This window comes from Leptodactylus fuscus, chromosome 3 (genome assembly GCF_031893055.1).
Source record: "Leptodactylus fuscus isolate aLepFus1 chromosome 3, aLepFus1.hap2, whole genome shotgun sequence".
Taxonomy (NCBI): domain Eukaryota; kingdom Metazoa; phylum Chordata; class Amphibia; order Anura; family Leptodactylidae; genus Leptodactylus; species Leptodactylus fuscus.
The window spans coordinates 133,839,771-133,859,183 of NC_134267.1; the positions used below are offsets into that span (position 1 = coordinate 133,839,771).

At 41.2% G+C, this 19,413-nt stretch overlaps 1 protein-coding gene across 1 annotated transcript in view; it reads right to left on the bottom strand.

Annotated features, from left to right (window-relative positions):
• The window catches only part of LOC142196686 (isoaspartyl peptidase/L-asparaginase-like), a 47,861-nt gene extending 28,708 nt beyond the window's left edge, over positions 1–19,153 (bottom strand). Inside the window, exons 1-2 of the mRNA XM_075266668.1 lie at positions 18,961–19,153; positions 11,315–11,457 (exon numbers count right to left, since the gene is read on the bottom strand). Coding sequence (XP_075122769.1) covers positions 11,315–11,457; positions 18,961–19,153 — 336 coding nt within the window. The remainder of the gene's footprint in view (positions 1–11,314; positions 11,458–18,960) is intronic.
• Positions 19,154–19,413: the final 260 nt, after the last annotated feature.

Sequence of the window (19,413 nt, forward strand, 5' to 3'; positions counted from 1 at the left end):
GTATTCCATCAAAGGTCTCTGCTGCTCAACCACTCTATTCAACATCTGAAACGTTGAGTTCCAGCGTGTGGGGACGTCGCACAAAAGCCGGTGTCGTGGCACATGCAGGCGTTGCTGGAGAGATTTTAAGCTAGCAGCGGCTACTGTCGACTTGCGAAAGTGGGCGCACATGCGCCGCACTTTCACCAGTAGCTCTGGAACATTGGGGTAGCTCTTTAGGAAACGTTGCACCACTAGGTTGAAGACGTGGGCCAGGCATGGAACATGTTGGAGTCCGGCAAGCTCCAGAGCTGCTACCAGGTTCCGGCCGTTATCACAAACGACCATGCCTGGGCCCAGGTGCAGCGGCTCAAACCATATTGCCGTCTCATCGAGGAGGGCATCCCTCACCTCGGAGGCAGTGTGCTGTCTGTCCCCCAAGCTGATCAGCTTCAGCACAGCCTGCTGACGTCTACCAACGCCAGTGCTGCAACGTTTCCAACTCGTAGCTGGGGTCAATCTAACAGCGGAGGAGGAGGCGGTGGCGGAGGAGGAGGCGGTGGCGGAGGAGGAGGCGGTAGAGGAGGAGGAGGAGGGGGGTGTTCTTCTCGTGTCCCTGCCAGGAATGTTAGGCGGGGAGACGAGGTACACCGGGCCAGTTTGGGAAGCAGTCCCAGCCTCAACTACATTCACCCAGTGTGCCGTCAGTGAAATGTAGCGTCCCTGTCCGCATGCACTTGTCCACGCGTCGGTGGTCAAGTGGACCTTTGTGCAAAGCGCGGAACTAAGGGCCCGCCTGATGTTGAGTGACACATGCTGGTGCAAGGCGGGGACGGCACACCGGGAGAAGTAGTGACGGCTAGGGACGGCATAGCGAGGTGCCGCAGTTGCCATCAGGTCCAGGAAGGCGGGAGTTTCAACAAGCCGGAACGCCAACATCTCCTGGGCCAGCAGTTTAGCGATGTTGGCGTTCAAGGCTTGCGCGTGTGGGTGGTTAGCAGTGTATTTCTGCCGCCGCTCCAATGTCTGAGAGATGGTGGGTTGTTGTAAAGAAGCGCCTGATGGTGCCTTTGATGGTGCAGGAGAAGGAGATAAGACAGGAACAGGGGAGGATGAGGGAGAAGTCAACAAAGTGGCGGAGGCAGATGAAGTGGTGTCCTGGCTCGTCCTCTGGAGTGCATCGCCAGCACAGTCAGCAGTGGCAGTGGCAGAGGCAGAGGCAGTGGCAGAGGCAGTGGCAGTGGCGTGAACGGCAGGCGGCCTTTGTCCTGCCGTTGCTGCCTGCCACTGATTCCAGTGCTTGGATTCCAAATGACGGCGCATTGAAGTGGTGGACAGGTTGCTCTTCTCAGAGCCCCTAATCAATTTCGAGAGGCAAATTGTGCAGACAACACTATATCTGTCCTCGGCGCATTCCTTGAAAAAACTCCACACCTTCGAGAAACGTGCCCTCGAGGTGGGAGTTTTTCGGGGCTGGGTACGAACTGGAACATCTTGGGAGATTCCGGGTGTGGCCTGGCTTCGCCTAAGCTGCTGACCTCTGCCTCTGCCTCTAGCTACCCTTTTTGGTGCTGCACTTGCCTCAACATCCACACTACTTTCCCCGCTTGACATCCCCCCTGTCCAGGTCGGGTCAGTGTCCTCATCATCCACCACTTCCTCTTCCAACTCCTGTCTCATCTCCTCCTCCCGCACAATGCGCCGGTCAACTGGATGCCCTGACGGCAACTGCGTCACATCATCGTCGATGAGGGTGGGTTGCTGGTCATCCACCACCAAATCGAACGGAGATGGAGGAGACTCTAGTGTTTGAGCATCTGGACACAGATGCTCCTCTGTTAGGTTCGTGGAATCGTGACGTGGAGAGGCAGGTTGAGGGACAATGAAAGGAGCGGAGAACAGCTCTGGGGAGCAGGAACAGTTGGGGTTATTGTTCTGTGAAGCTTGGGAATTTTGGGAGGAAGGAGGACAAGACTGTTGGGTAATAGGAGGAGAGGAGGCAGAGTCTGACTGGCTGCTGGACAATGTGCTGTAAGCGTTCTCTGACAGCCATTGCAAGACCTGTTCCTGGTTCTCGGGCCTACTAAGGTTTGTACCCTGCAGTTTAGTTAATGTGGCAAGCAACCCTGGCACTGTGGAGTGGCGCAATGCTTGCTGCCCCACAGGAGTAGGCACGGGACGCCCTGTGGCTTCACTGCTACCTTGCTCCCCAGAACCATTCCCCCGACCTCGCCCACGGCCTCGTCCACGTCCCTTTCCGGGAGCCTTGCGCATTTTGAATTCCCAGTTAGAAATTGGCACTATATACCAGTAGCAAAAATTGTGGGTGCACGTAACCCCAATATATTCTTTGAATTCCCAGTCAGACAATGGCACTATATACCAGTAGCAAGAAATGAGGGTATTTATAACCCCAATATATTCTTTGAATTACCAGTCAGAAACTGGCACTATATGGCAGTAGCAAGAAATGAGGGTATTTATAACCCCAATATATTCTTTGAATTCCCAGTCAGACAATGGCACTGTATACCAGTAGTAAAAATTGTGGGTGCACGTAACCCCAATATATTCTTTGAATTCCCAGTCAGAAACTGGCACTATATGGCAGTAGCAAGAAATGAGGGTATTTGTAACCCCAATATATTCTTTGAATTCCCAGTCAGAAACTGGCACTGTATACCAGTAGTAAAAATTGTGGGTGCACGTAACCCCAATATATTCTTTGAATTCCCAGTCAGACAATGGCACTATATACCAGTAGCAAGAAATGAGGGTATTTATAACCCCAATATATTCTTTGAATTCCCAGTCAGACAATGGCACTGTATACCAGTAGTAAAAATTGTGGGTGCACGTAACCCCAATATATTCTTTGAATTACCAGTCAGAAACTGGCACTATATGGCAGTAGCAAGAAATGAGGGTATTTGTAACCCCAATATATTCTTTGAATTACCAGTCAGAAACTGGCACTATATGGCAGTAGCAAGAAATGAGGGTATTTGTAACCCCAATATATTCTTTGAATTCCCAGTCAGAAACTGGCACTGTATACCAGTAGTAAAAATTGTGGGTGCACGTAACCCCAATATATTCTTTGAATTCCCAGTCAGACAATGGCTCTATATACCAGTAGCAAGAAATGAGGGTATTTATAACCCCAATATATTCTTTGAATTACCAGTCAGAAACTGGCACTATATGGCAGTAGCAAGAAATGAGGGTATTTGTAACCCCAATATATTCTTTGAATTCCCAGTCAGAAACTGGCACTGTATACCAGTAGTAAAAATTGTGGGTGCACGTAACCCCAATATATTCTTTGAATTACCAGTCAGAAACTGGCACTATATGGCAGTAGCAAGAAATGAGGGTATTTGTAACCCCAATATATTCTTTGAATTCCCAGTCAGAAACTGGCACTGTATACCAGTAGTAAAAATTGTGGGTGCACGTAACCCCAATATATTCTTTGAATTCCCAGTCAGACAATGGCACTATATACCAGTAGCAAGAAATGAGGGTATTTATAACCCCAATATATTCTTTGAATTCCCAGTCAGACAATGGCACTGTATACCAGTAGTAAAAATTGTGGGTGCACGTAACCCCAATATATTCTTTGAATTCCCAGTCAGAAACTGGCACTATATGGCAGTAGCAAGAAATGAGGGTATTTATAACCCCAATATATTCTTTGAATTCCCAGTCAGACAATGGCACTGTATACCAGTAGTAAAAATTGTGGGTGCACGTAACCCCAATATATTCTTTGAATTACCAGTCAGAAACTGGCACTATATGGCAGTAGCAAGAAATGAGGGTATTTGTAACCCCAATATATTCTTTGAATTCCCAGTCAGACAATGGCACTGTATACCAGTAGTAAAAATTGTGGGTGCACGTAACCCCAATATATTCTTTGAATTACCAGTCAGAAACTGGCACTATATGGCAGTAGCAAGAAATGAGGGTATTTGTAACCCCAATATATTCTTTGAATTACCAGTCAGAAACTGGCACTATATGGCAGTAGCAAGAAATGAGGGTATTTGTAACCCCAATATATTCTTTGAATTCCCAGTCAGAAACTGGCACTGTATACCAGTAGTAAAAATTGTGGGTGCACGTAACCCCAATATATTCTTTGAATTCCCAGTCAGACAATGGCACTGTATACCAGTAGTAAAAATTGTGGGTGCACGTAACCCCAATATATTCTTTGAATTCCCAGTCAGAAACTGGCACTATATGGCAGTAGCAAGAAATGAGGGTATTTATAACCCCAATATATTCTTTGAATTCCCAGTCAGACAATGGCACTGTATACCAGTAGTAAAAATTGTGGGTGCACGTAACCCCAATATATTCTTTGAATTACCAGTCAGAAACTGGCACTATATGGCAGTAGCAAGAAATGAGGGTATTTGTAACCCCAATATATTCTTTGAATTCCCAGTCAGAAACTGGCACTGTATACCAGTAGTAAAAATTGTGGGTGCACGTAACCCCAATATATTCTTTGAATTCCCAGTCAGACAATGGCACTATATACCAGTAGCAAGAAATGAGGGTATTTATAACCCCAATATATTCTTTGAATTCCCAGTCAGACAATGGCACTGTATACCAGTAGTAAAAATTGTGGGTGCACGTAACCCCAATATATTCTTTGAATTCCCAGTCAGAAACTGGCACTATATGGCAGTAGCAAGAAATGAGGGTATTTATAACCCCAATATATTCTTTGAATTCCCAGTCAGACAATGGCACTGTATACCAGTAGTAAAAATTGTGGGTGCACGTAACCCCAATATATTCTTTGAATTACCAGTCAGAAACTGGCACTATATGGCAGTAGCAAGAAATGAGGGTATTTGTAACCCCAATATATTCTTTGAATTACCAGTCAGAAACTGGCACTATATGGCAGTAGCAAGAAATGAGGGTATTTGTAACCCCAATATATTCTTTGAATTCCCAGTCAGAAACTGGCACTGTATACCAGTAGTAAAAATTGTGGGTGCACGTAACCCCAATATATTCTTTGAATTCCCAGTCAGACAATGGCACTATATACCAGTAGCAAGAAATGAGGGTATTTATAACCCCAATATATTCTTTGAATTACCAGTCAGAAACTGGCACTATATGGCAGTAGCAAGAAATGAGGGTATTTGTAACCCCAATATATTCTTTGAATTCCCAGTCAGAAACTGGCACTGTATACCAGTAGTAAAAATTGTGGGTGCACGTAACCCCAATATATTCTTTGAATTACCAGTCAGAAACTGGCACTATATGGCAGTAGCAAGAAATGAGGGTATTTGTAACCCCAATATATTCTTTGAATTCCCAGTCAGAAACTGGCACTGTATACCAGTAGTAAAAATTGTGGGTGCACGTAACCCCAATATATTCTTTGAATTCCCAGTCAGACAATGGCACTATATACCAGTAGCAAGAAATGAGGGTATTTATAACCCCAATATATTCTTTGAATTCCCAGTCAGACAATGGCACTGTATACCAGTAGTAAAAATTGTGGGTGCACGTAACCCCAATATATTCTTTGAATTCCCAGTCAGAAACTGGCACTATATGGCAGTAGCAAGAAATGAGGGTATTTATAACCCCAATATATTCTTTGAATTCCCAGTCAGACAATGGCACTGTATACCAGTAGTAAAAATTGTGGGTGCACGTAACCCCAATATATTCTTTGAATTACCAGTCAGAAACTGGCACTATATGGCAGTAGCAAGAAATGAGGGTATTTGTAACCCCAATATATTCTTTGAATTCCCAGTCAGAAACTGGCACTGTATACCAGTAGTAAAAATTGTGGGTGCACGTAACCCCAATATATTCTTTGAATTCCCAGTCAGACAATGGCACTATATACCAGTAGCAAGAAATGAGGGTATTTATAACCCCAATATATTCTTTGAATTCCCAGTCAGAAACTGGCACTATATGGCAGTAGCAAGAAATGAGGGTATTTATAACCCCAATATATTCTTTGAATTCCCAGTCAGACAATGGCACTGTATACCAGTAGTAAAAATTTTGGGTGCACGTAACCCCAATATATTCTTTGAATTACCAGTCAGAAACTGGCACTATATGGCAGTAGCAAGAAATGAGGGTATTTGTAACCCCAATATATTCTTTGAATTCCCAGTCAGAAACTGGCACTGTATACCAGTAGTAAAAATTGTGGGTGCACGTAACCCCAATATATTCTTTGAATTCCCAGTCAGACAATGGCACTATATACCAGTAGCAAGAAATGAGGGTATTTATAACCCCAATATATTCTTTGAATTCCCAGTCAGACAATGGCACTGTATACCAGTAGTAAAAATTGTGGGTGCACGTAACCCCAATATATTCTTTGAATTCCCAGTCAGAAACTGGCACTATATGGCAGTAGCAAGAAATGAGGGTATTTATAACCCCAATATATTCTTTGAATTCCCAGTCAGACAATGGCACTGTATACCAGTAGTAAAAATTGTGGGTGCACGTAACCCCAATATATTCTTTGAATTACCAGTCAGAAACTGGCACTATATGGCAGTAGCAAGAAATGAGGGTATTTGTAACCCCAATATATTCTTTGAATTCCCAGTCAGAAACTGGCACTGTATACCAGTAGTAAAAATTGTGGGTGCACGTAACCCCAATATATTCTTTGAATTACCAGTCAGAAACTGGCACTATATGGCAGTAGCAAGAAATGAGGGTATTTGTAACCCCAATATATTCTTTGAATTCCCAGTCAGAAACTGGCACTGTATACCAGTAGTAAAAATTGTGGGTGCACGTAACCCCAATATATTCTTTGAATTCCCAGTCAGACAATGGCACTATATACCAGTAGCAAGAAATGAGGGTATTTATAACCCCAATATATTCTTTGAATTCCCAGTCAGACAATGGCACTGTATACCAGTAGTAAAAATTGTGGGTGCACGTAACCCCAATATATTCTTTGAATTCCCAGTCAGAAACTGGCACTATATGGCAGTAGCAAGAAATGAGGGTATTTGTAACCCCAATATATTCTTTGAATTCCCAGTCAGAAACTGGCACTGTATACCAGTAGTAAAAATTGTGGGTGCAAGTAACCCCAATATATTCTTTGAATTACCAGTCAGAAACTGGCACTATATGGCAGTAGCAAGAAATGAGGGTATTTGTAACCCCAATATATTCTTTGAATTCCCAGTCAGAAACTGGCACTGTATACCAGTAGTAAAAATTGTGGGTACACGTAACCCCAATATATTCTTTGAATTCCCAGTCAGACAATGGCACTATATACCAGTAGCAAGAAATGAGGGTATTTATAACCCCAATATATTCTTTGAATTCCCAGTCAGACAATGGCACTGTATACCAGTAGTAAAAATTGTGGGTGCACGTAACCCCAATATATTCTTTGAATTCCCAGTCAGAAACTGGCACTATATGGCAGTAGCAAGAAATGAGGGTATTTATAACCCCAATATATTCTTTGAATTCCCAGTCAGACAATGGCACTGTATACCAGTAGTAAAAATTGTGGGTGCACGTAACCCCAATATATTCTTTGAATTACCAGTCAGAAACTGGCACTATATGGCAGTAGCAAGAAATGAGGGTATTTGTAACCCCAATATATTCTTTGAATTCCCAGTCAGAAACTGGCACTGTATACCAGTAGTAAAAATTGTGGGTGCACGTAACCCCAATATATTCTTTGAATTCCCAGTCAGACAATGGCACTATATACCAGTAGCAAGAAATGAGGGTATTTATAACCCCAATATATTCTTTGAATTCCCAGTCAGAAACTGGCACTATATGGCAGTAGCAAGAAATGAGGGTATTTATAACCCCAATATATTCTTTGAATTCCCAGTCAGAAACTGGCACTGTATACCAGTAGTAAAAATTGTGGGTGCACGTAACCCCAATATATTCTTTGAATTCCCAGTCAGACAATGGCACTATATGGCAGTAGCAAAAATAGTGGGTGTATATAGCCCCAATTCTATTGCTAGGGGACTTGCAGGGTATTTCTGGGGTGAAGGTGGGGGGGCACACCGTTGGAACGGGTATCGGGGGTATATATCGGGTATACGGGAATACACTGACAGTGTATTCCATTCAGGATCCTGGGAAAGCTGGGTTGCGGCGATTGAGCCCGTCAGTGCCATGTTACACTGACAAGCTTCTCCCTGGAATTTAGCTCTTACAAGAGCTGTTGTGGTTGTCTTCTCCTTCCTATCCTAGCCTGTCCCTGCCTACCCAGAATCTAAGCCCTAGCTAGCTGGACGGAAACCTCCGTCCTCGGTGAATTGCAAGCTCAGAATGACGCGAACCTGGGCGGCGCTGTTCTTTTAAATTAGAGGTCACATGTTTTCGGCAGCCAATGGGTTTTGCCTACTTTTCTCAACGTCACCGGTGTCGTAGTTCCTGTCCCACCTACCCTGCGCTGTTATTGGAGCAAAAAAGGCGCTAGGGAAGGTGGGAGGGGAATCGAGTAATGGCGCACTTTACCACGCGGTGTTCGATTCGATTCGAACATGCCGAACAGCCTAATATCCGATCGAACATGAGTTCGATAGAACACTGTTCGCTCATCTCTAATCCTGAAATCTCAAGATCGGCTCAACCCTACTCAGGACTGATATATGCAGCTGCAACTGTTCCCAATCCTGACTGTTTTTAATTGTATTGTATGTTTTGTTATGCTTTATATATAAAATTACCAATGCTTATCTAATTTGGGATATTGTCATATCATGTAGAGTAAATCTATTCTATATTTTGACATCTTGGACATTAGTCATGCCTTAAACCATAATTCTTTAAATGCGTAGGAGTATAAAATGACTTGTGAATTGTAAACAACAGACAAGATATATAGAGTGACTTCTTCATATACTAGGTCCAAAACTTAATGCACAATTCCAGTTGCCCCTGTGACTCCAACTCTTTAGAGGGAGTCTATTAATGCAAAAAAAAAAAAACATTTTTGAAGTAATCACACTGTATTGTAGCCTTTATGAAGGAACATGATATCTAGTGAGAACATTATTATCAATTTATAATCAATATTCACAAAAAATATTTCAATTGCCATTTAATACCCAAAATGTTAATTGCTTGATGAATGTATCATTTGTTTAGGACTGAAAAAACTAACTTCCTAAATGAAAAATAAAATGAACATACCAGTAAAAAAGACAGCCAAGTGGATAGTACAAAGTGGAAAAGCCTCAAGCTGTGTTACTTACATGAACTCACACAATACAGAAAAAAAGAATCCGCTGCTTTAGAAATATATATAAAAAAGGTTATCTTTGGCCACCCTGCAGTTCTGTCACAAAAGAGGAGCGAGAGTATCACCACTCACAAAAAACCAAGGGAGCTATTGGATTAGGGGCATTTTACAAATCCCACATAATAAAATAATTCTCAGAGTCAAAGCAAGACTGTAAAACTCAACATCAGCATGGAAAATATTAAAATTGTCATCCAGAATTCAACAGCTGCAATTCATGAGAAATGTGAGTTGCCAAAATGGAAAACTTTAGCAGAGGGGTAACGAAATATCAGTATTCATAAGGTAAAAAAAATACATCAAATCAATAATAACCAATGATACCAGATGATTATAATTGGGTCCCTGTGTAATGTAAAAGGACTGCAATGAAATGTGGAAAAAAAAGCAATGCGTTTTCGCTATTTTATTTTTTTTTATTTTTAAAGCTGCATTTCGCTACGTGGGCCCTTAGCCTAAAAGAAAACAAGTCAGATAATAGATTGGAAAGGGACATTGTTTCTCAGGTTAAGAGGAGAGTAGAAGGGTGAATGTAAATGTAATATTTTGTATGTGTGATAAACAGAACATTTTTTTTTACAGTACATGGAGAAATGAATCATCAATTTTTGGAAAACTGATTTAACAGCAGAATGGAAGCTACTGGATAATATATATTTATAAAAACAGAATATCTACAATTCAGAAATATAAAAAATATATCATTGATTCCTTTGGGGAAAATCTCTTTTTATTTTACTGTGATCTCTCAACCATTTATTTATGTGTGTAATAGGGTTAATCAGGTAAAGATCAACTTGAGGACTCCAAAGAATTTGATTCTGTGTTTATGATACTGTTGCTTAGGATACAATTTTTAGGCCGGGGCCCCACGTTGTGAACATGCAGCGTTTTGGCTGCTGCGTTTTATACTACCTGCAAAGTGGATGGGATTCTTGCTATTCCTTATTCACACATTGCAGAAAAAAATCTGTAGCGGAAAAGCTGCTAAAGCTTTCATTTTGAAAATCTGCAACAAAAAAAGCTGTGTTTCTGCAATGTGGGGCCTTAGCCTAAGGGTGCATTCACACTGAGTAAACGCTAGCTTATTTTGTAGAGTAAAATTACACTTGTAAATTTTGCTATCCCATTGACTTCAATGATATTTTTTTACAAGTGTAAAAATACGCCTGTAAAAAATACGCCTGTAAAAATACGCCTGTAAAATGTCATTGAAGTCAATGGGATAGCAAAATTTACAAGTGTAATTTTACTCTACAAAATAAGCTAGCGTTTACTCAGTGTGAATGCACCCTAAAAGTGGATTTAAGTCAGGTTCACACGGGGTCTTTTAGTCAGGACTTTGACATAGAATTTGCGTCAAAATCTGGCTCAAAAAAACCACCTCCCATTGAATTCAATTGGTTCCTTTTTCTGCAAGTGGTTTGTTCCCACTCGCAGAAAAAAGAAGTGGCATGCACTTTCTCGAGGCGGAATCTGCTGCAGAGTCTGCGGCACGACAACTCCCTCCCGACTAGGCCCATTCACTTGGGCCTAATCCGAAGCGGAATGCTGCTTTTTGGACTGGTTTCTGAGGCGGGCTCCACGTCAAAATCCGGTCCAAAAAACCCCTGTGTGAACCTGGCTTTAGGCTGATGTCATACACAGTCCGTTTCTGGTAGTGTATGCACCAAAACCAGAAACAGATCCAGAAGGAAGAAAAAGTATGATACTTTTCTTTATGATCCATTCCTTTTGTAATAATTTCTGATTAGATAATAATAATAATAATAATAATAATAATAATAATTACAGCAAAACTGAACCAAAAATACTGAAACCAGCCTTACGGTGTTACAGACTGATTAGATAAATTTCAATTTAAAGTTTTGTACATTGGTACATTGCATTTCTGGTACATAAGTGTTTTGTTATAAAAAAAAATAAAAATGAAATAAATAGAAATAATATGCAATACATCTAAAGTAAGACAATAGACTAAGGAGAGTATTGTACCTGTTCCATGATTGTGCGTGCAAACATGACAGGGTTAGCAATATTCTTGATACAAGAGACTGCACCTACAGCAAGATTTTTGCCATCCATTATAATTGCATCAAGTTCCACATCACCGTCCGCATTCAACACAGCCCCATGACCTATAGGAAGCAATTCAGTTTGAAACATAGGAAACATTATTGCCCTAAAGCTTTGGAAAAATATTAGAAAAACCATTTCAGAGCTATTTACTACAACTACCCTGGCAGCTATTACACTTGATTACAGTGAAAAATATTTGCTTTTATTGTCACAAGCTTTTAAGTAAATATGGTGCTCTTGGCAATATAATAATATCATTGCAGTGTTTTAGTCATAAAAATTTCTGTCTTTTTTTTAATCATAAAGTCTGCAGGGCTCTGGTTTCATTCATTCGGCAGCTAAATACTTTGGGTGCTGGTATTTTTCTCATGAGATGCGATCACACATAATATTAGAAAGAGTAGACTCATATAAGCAGTTTAGAAACAGTTTTTAAGCTACATACATAATTTAGGATGAGAATATTGTATAAATATAACATTGCTGTATTCTTGTGGTTTGTAAATAAATCAATGTCATTTTTTTACACCACGTTATTAAAAAATATTTGGGCAAATTTATTAAGACTGATTGTGTTATTGTACGTCAGTCTTAATAACTGGCACAGAAAACCATAGACCATTGTGGCGTACGTTTGGAGCGAGAGAGGGCCTTATGTAAAACACACACCTCAATATCATCCCTTTATTCCAGAAAACTGGCATAGAGGGAATGATTAATTCCCCCATTGACTATAGTGCTTTTACTTCAATTCTCTGTACGGTATGTTGTACTAGTGATGTTTATTTGTGTAGATCTAATACTTATATATTGCATATACAGCAATTTTCTAATACTATTACAATGTATGGATTAATCTTTTTTGTGGAAGACCATTCCAATAAGAAACCCGAGAAGCTGTACAGAAATCAAATTCTCTCCATGTTTCCTGAAGACCATCAGCAGACACAGATTGATTTAATGCAGCCTGCTACATGGACAGCATACTTGCTGTAGTCATTGACAGCTTGTTTCCCGTTGACAGTTTTTCAATTACTTCCCACTGTTGAATTCAGCAGTATAGAGTAAGTGGCATACATAAAAATACATCTGAGAATATCAACGCTTTCCCTAATATTATCTGCTGATTGGTTATTCACTTTTGATAATCACATAAGTATGTGTTTTAGCAGTAAAAATCTACAATGCCTGTGGCTCAGTAAGTTAACTGTGGCTTAATGTTACGATAGGTCAGAAAAAGACCATCATAAATTTAAAATTGGCACCTGCAGTCATTGTAACCTGAAGGACCAGTGTATTTGCAATTTCATTACATGCACAAATAGGCTTTCACGAGGGTTACTAAAGACAAATCTATACTTTACCCCTGCACTTTGCTGTGACTGTAGTGCTTACTGTGCTACACATACATTGTCCATAACCACCATTATATAAGCAATGAAATAGTGCCTGGACAAAACAGGGCATGGGACAGGCTAAAGGAAGATAAGGAAACACTTGTTCTACTGTCACTCCATTCACCAGTGCAAGTACTAACAATAGAAATGTGGGTGGCGCCAGTAACCACAGGGTTTTAAAGTTTTTCTTGCTCATCTCAGTTACACCAGGATATAAGATCTGACAGCAGTGAAACACAAATTTTGAGTCATGGTTCTGTGTATTCCTCCTCCTCTGCTGTTGTAAAACATAATTTACTGCAGGCCAACCAAGTCTTCATATTCACAGACAGATTCCATTCTCTAATAATCATGTGGCAACTGCGGAGAGATATTTTCCTCCTAGCCCAGTGACAGAGGTAGAAGATATGACTGTTGGTTGTGGCGGAGATAGCAGTGGAAGGCAATGCGATACTGGTAGCCGTGCTGGCAGGGGCATTAGGGGGAAATCTGGAGGTGGGAATTGGGAGGTTATAAAGGAACTAGCTGGTACCCGCGACTTCGTCTGCGGTGATTGTAGGAGTGGGTATATACAGGCATGGGTAAGGTTTTCGTACTGTGTATAAGGTATGGGATATGAAATGTAACTTTGTATCTTGTTTTTGTTGTAATTCAGAGAATACGTGAGACTTTTGTGTTGAAGGTAATTTGTATTTGAGCTGCTATATATACGGTGTTGGTATAAACTGTACATAGTGACTTTGGGACAGAAGTATTTGAAGTTAACCCTTTCCCGCCGGTTGCATTTTTTTATTTTCGTTTCTGACTCCCCTCCTTCTAAACCCCATAACTTTTTTATTTCTCCGCTCCCAGAGCCATATGAGGTCTTAATTTTTGTGGGACAGATTTTTCTTCATGATGCCACCATTAATTATTCTATATAATGTACTGGGAAGCAGGGAAAAAATTTAGAATGGGGTTGATTTGAAGTAAAAATGCATTTCTGCGACTTTCTTACGGGCTTTGGTTTTACGGCGTTCACTGTACAACCAAAATGACATGTCCCCTGTATTCTGTGTTTCGTTACGATTCCGGGGATACCAAATTTATATGGTTTTATTTATATTTTGACCCCTTAAAAAAAATCCAAAACTGTTTAAAAAAATTATTTTTTGAAAAGTCGCCATATTCCGACAGCCGTAACTTTTTTATACGTCTGTGTACGGGGATGTATAGGGCATCTTTTTTTTCCGGGACCAGGTGTACTTTGTTCTTCTACCATTTTTGGGAAATGTTATTGCTTTGATCACTTTTTATTCAAATTTTTATCAGAATCAAAACTGTGAAAAAATGGAGGTTTGGCACTTTTGACCATTTTTCCCGCTACGGCGTTTACCAAACAGGAAAAATATTTCTATAGCTTTGTAGAGCGGGCGATTTCGGACGTGGGGATACCTAACATGTATGTGTTTCACAGTTTTTAACTACTTTTATATGTGTTCTAGGGAAAGGGGGGTGATTTGAATTTTTAATCCTTTTTATTTATTTTTTTTATATTTGTTTTACTTTTTTTAAACTTTTTTTTTGCATTTATTAGACCGCCTAGGGGTATTGACATGGGTGGGCGGTGTCGCGGATTGTCAGAGCGGTGGGGGTCGGCAAACATGGCTGCTCCGGAGCGTTATAGAGCGCCTACTGGAGTATCGTTAAGGTGAGGGGCAAAGTGGTAAAGTATATGTATATGAGATTGTGTGGGGTTAGGGGCGAGGCTGTAGAGGGCAATATGAATTTTGTGGCTTGCTATGGTCCAAAGTGTGTGAGATTGCAGAGATGGTGGTGTGAGTTTGGGTTTTGTGGGGGTCCTGGCACAAACGTATGTGCGCTATTGTGACGAAAAGTAGCCTATTGCGCAATCGGGTGTATTAACTATGTTTGTGGAAAATTTCAGCCAAATCGGTCAAGCGGTTTTTCCGTGATTGAGGAACAAACATCCGAACATCCAAAACTCACAAACCCACAAACTTTCACATTTATAATATTAATAGGATTGCATTTCAGTCATACATTAGAAAAAAGTGGGGAAGATGATAGTACTTAATCTGATGATGATTCTATTGCAGATAAGATCTGGTCAACCAGTTCAGGGTGACAATAAAGGAAAAGGATGGTGGAAGCTGCAATAGTAACAATTCAGCCTCAACATCCAAAAAAAAATCCTGCCTTGGGTTAGTCTAAGGCCGGGCTCCATAGGCTTGAAACGCTGTGGGGAAATATTTCGACGTTATACAGTAACTGCAAAGTGGATGGGATTCATGCAAATCCCATGCCCACTTTGCGTTTAAAACAGCGCGGACACGCAGCAATTTCCAAAACGGTGCAGTTTCGGAAATCACAGCATGTCAATTATATCTATGGCTTTCCCATAGACTTAATTGTAACAGCCCGCAGAGGAAAACTCTGTGAACTTTCTGTTCAAAGTGCTGTGGAAGAACCGTGATGCGTTCCTGCTACGTTTTTTCTCGCAGCGCTTTAGCACTACGTATCGTTCCGTGAGGCCTTAGGCAAACTTGGGTGATTGTGGCAGCAGCTACATGTGGTTATCTCCCATTTGGGATGTTATTTTTGTACATTACTAAATGACAAATCCTTGGCAAGAAACAAGATCTTAAAGTGGAAGAAAAGTTAAACATGTAAAAGAAAAAAATTCTAGTGAAAGACAGAGGAGAAGGTGGAAGGGGAAGGAATCGGAGGAGAAGAGGGTCTGCCTTTCATGAAGGCAAATATATTCCAGATAGGGTGGTACCAAATCACCCAAGTACCAACAGCGGGTTATGAGTTCAGTTTAGCAAATGAGCAAGCTGGGGTCTTAACCTTAACTGAAACCAGGAGAGACATAGAATGAATTTCCCTTCCAAACCACTGTGTTCAGGTGTGATCTGATGAAGGGATAGTACACTCCAAAATGCATCATCTTATAAAACATTGATGATGTTTACTATGGGATATTATACTGTGTATAGGTGCCATTAAGGACATTATACTATGCAGAAGGGCCAATGTGGATCATTATATTGTATGGAGGACACTATGAGACATTATACTGTAATAATATAATAATAATAATAATAATAATAATAATAAATTTTATTTATATAGCGCCAACATATTCCGCAGCGCTGTACAATTTGTAGGGTTCAAATACAGACAGAAAGATACATTACAAAGAAATGTATCACAATGGGACTGAGGGCCCTGCTCACAAGAGCTTACAATCTATGAGGTAGAGGGGGTGGCACAATAGGCAGCAGGGGTGGTATTGCTTATGCAGAGGTCAGACACTTTTGTAATAGAGGTGACTGTCATTACATAAACATAAGATTTTATGAGCCGTCAACAGTCGTGTCCTTTAACATATGGATGGAGCTTGGACCTATAAAGTTATCCTGAGATGACATCATATCATGTGGGGAAATGTGGGAGCGAGGACAGAGGAGGGTTAAGGGTTTATGTTAGACATTGTGATAGGCTTGTCTGAAAAGATGCGTCTTTAGTTTGCATTTGAAACTGTAGAAATTGGGAGTTAATCTGATTGTCCGGGGTAGAGCATTCCAGAGAAGTGGTGCAGCTCGGGAGAAGTCTTGTATACAAGCGTGGGAGGTTCTGATAATAGAAGATGTAAGTGTTAGGTCATTGAGTGAGTGGAGAACACGGGTTGGGCGGTAGACAGAGATGAGGGAGGAAATGTAGGGAGGTGCGGCATTATGGAGAGCCTTGTGGATGAGGGTGATAACTTTATATTTTATTCTATAATGAATAGGCAGCCAATGTAGCGACTGGCACAAACCCGAGGCATCGCTGTAGCGTTTAGCCTGATAGATGAGCCTGGCCGCTGCATTCAGAATAGATTGTAGAGGGGAGAGTTTAGTGAGGGGAAGACCGATTAGTAAGGAGTTACAGTAGTCAAGGATGAATGAGAATGAATCAGAGAGACAATAAGTGTCTTTAGTGTATCTCTGGTAAGGAAAGGGCGTATTCTGGAGATGTTTTTGAGGTGGAGGTGACATGAACGTGCGAGTCATTCAATATGAGGGGTGAAGGAAAGGTCTGCGTCAAACATGACCCCAAAGCAGCGGGCCTGCTGCCTAGGAGTTATAGTAAGGCCTGAGACTACAATGGATATATCAGGGACAGATCTATTAGATGGTGGAAACAGTAGTAGTTCAGTCTTAGAGAGATTTAGTTTCAGATAGAGTGAGGACATGATATTTGAGACAGCAGAGAGACAGTCGCTGGTGTTCTGTATGAGTGCAGGGGTGATGTCCCGGGAAGATGTGTATAATTGGGTGTCATCAGCATAAAGATGGTACCTGAAGCCAAATCTGACAATGGTTTGTCCAATGGGGGCTGTATTGAGAGAAAAGAGCAGGGGGCCTAGGACCGAGCCCTGAGAAACCCCAACAGCAAGGGAAAGAGGGGAGGAAACAGAGCCCGCAAATGATACACTGAAAGTGCGGTCTGAGAGATAAGAGGAGAACCAGGAGAGCGCAGTGTCATTGAGGCCAACTGAGCGGAGCATAGTGAGGAGGAGTTGATGGTCAACAGTGTCAAAAGATGCAGAGAGGTCCAGAAGAATAAGAAGAGAGAAGTCACCATTGGATTTAGCCATTAGGAGATCATTGGAGACTTTTGTGAGAGCCGTTTCAGTAGAGTGCAGAGCACGGAAACCAGATTGTAAGGGGTCAAGCAGAAAGTTAGCAGAGAGATAGCGGATTAAACGAGAATAGACCAGGCGTTCCAAGAGTTTAGAGATGAAGGGGAGGTTAGAGACAGGTCGATAGTTAGCAGCACAGGACGGGTCCAGGGAGGGTTTTTTCAATAGCGGAGTTATAACAGCATGCTTGAAGGAGGACGGGAAGATTCCAGAAGAGAGAGAGAGGTTAAATATTTTAGTAAGGTAAGTAGTGACAGCAGGTGACAGAGATTGGAGAAGGTGTGAGGGGAAGGGGTCACTACTGCATGTTGTAGGGCGAGATGAAGAAAGTAGATGGGAGACTTCCTCTTCTGTAACAGGTTCAAAAGATGAGAATGGACAGTCTGAAGTGCGGTTGGTGAGGGGATCAATGCCACCTGGGGCTTGGGCAGTAATTTCCTGACGGATCTTATCAATTTTATCATGGAAATAAGTGGCAAGGTCATCGGCACTAAGGTCTGTGCATGTCGTCTGCACCTTGGGTGTGAGTAAGGAGTGAAAAGTTTCAAAAAGCCTTTTAGGGTTGCTGGAGAGAGAAAAGATGAGGGCAGTGAAATAGTCTTGTTTGGCGAGGTAAAGGGCAGAACTATATGTTTTAAGCATAAATTTGAAGTGGAGGAGATCTGCAGGTGAACGTGATTTTCTCCAGAGACGTTCAGCAGACCTAGAGCACCGCTGAAGAAATTGTGTCTGTGGCGTGTGCCAGGGTTGCTGCCTCCTATGTGGGACTTTGCGAGTGGAGGGGGGAGCCACCTCATCCAATGCATTACTGCATCCAATAATGCATCCAATGCATTCCAATACTCTATATAGGCCACCATGGTATATTATACTCTGTGAAGGAACCACTGTGGGATATTATGCTGTATGGAGGGGTCACTATGGGACATAGTGTGTGGAGAGGCCAATTTGGGGCATTATATTTTGTAGAGGCCACTATGGGATATTATACTGTGTATAGGTGCTACTATGGACATTATATTATCTGAAGGGGCCACTATGGATTGTATATTGTATTATACTGTTGGTGGAGAAGCTGGATTATCAAAGAAGGGAATTCATATAGATTTGTCTATACCAAGACAACAACCCTTACCTAAATAATGCAATATTTGGGACCCATGGTTTAAATTGATCGCTGCTGATGGAAATATATTACCATGGAAACATGTTGGACTATAATAACACACACACATATAACACATACACTTGCTGAGGGGTGGGGGTCCAGCAAGGGATAGAGAAAAAATTGAAAATTGTGTGCATGATATTTATATATGTCTATTGTTTGTTTGTTTGTTTGTTTGTTTTTTTATGCTTTTTGATAATAAAATTTGAATAAAAAATAAAAACTTGATAGCAGCTACTGGTGTAATTGTAACTACTGTAAATACACATGACACAAGAAAAACCATTTATGTAACTGATATTAATACCTGAATCAAATGCTGTGTCGTCTTCTAGGATCTGCACAGCAGCTTCAACTGCTTGTAGTGAACTTCCACCATTAGCAAGTATGGAAAAACCACAGGTTGCTGCATTTTTAACACCAATTTTGCTTCTCTCCGCAAGATCATCTGGTATTGCCCATGCACCACCATGAACTACAATGACAGGCTTCATATCCATTATTCTTGTTCTGTATGTGGGGAGTTAGAGAGTTGTAAGCAAGTTTTATAACAAATTCAAAAAGCAGTGTAACATGAACATCAGTATATATTATGATCTTACAGTCATTAGCAAAAAACGCACCAGGAAGGACTTGTTGGAATCAAATCAAACTTTAGGTGTAAACAGAATTTTGTTGAAATTTTAAAAATAAAGAAACAGAATCACAGAACATTACAAAACAGCAAAATGAAGACTAACCAAAAGTAAGTCCAATAACA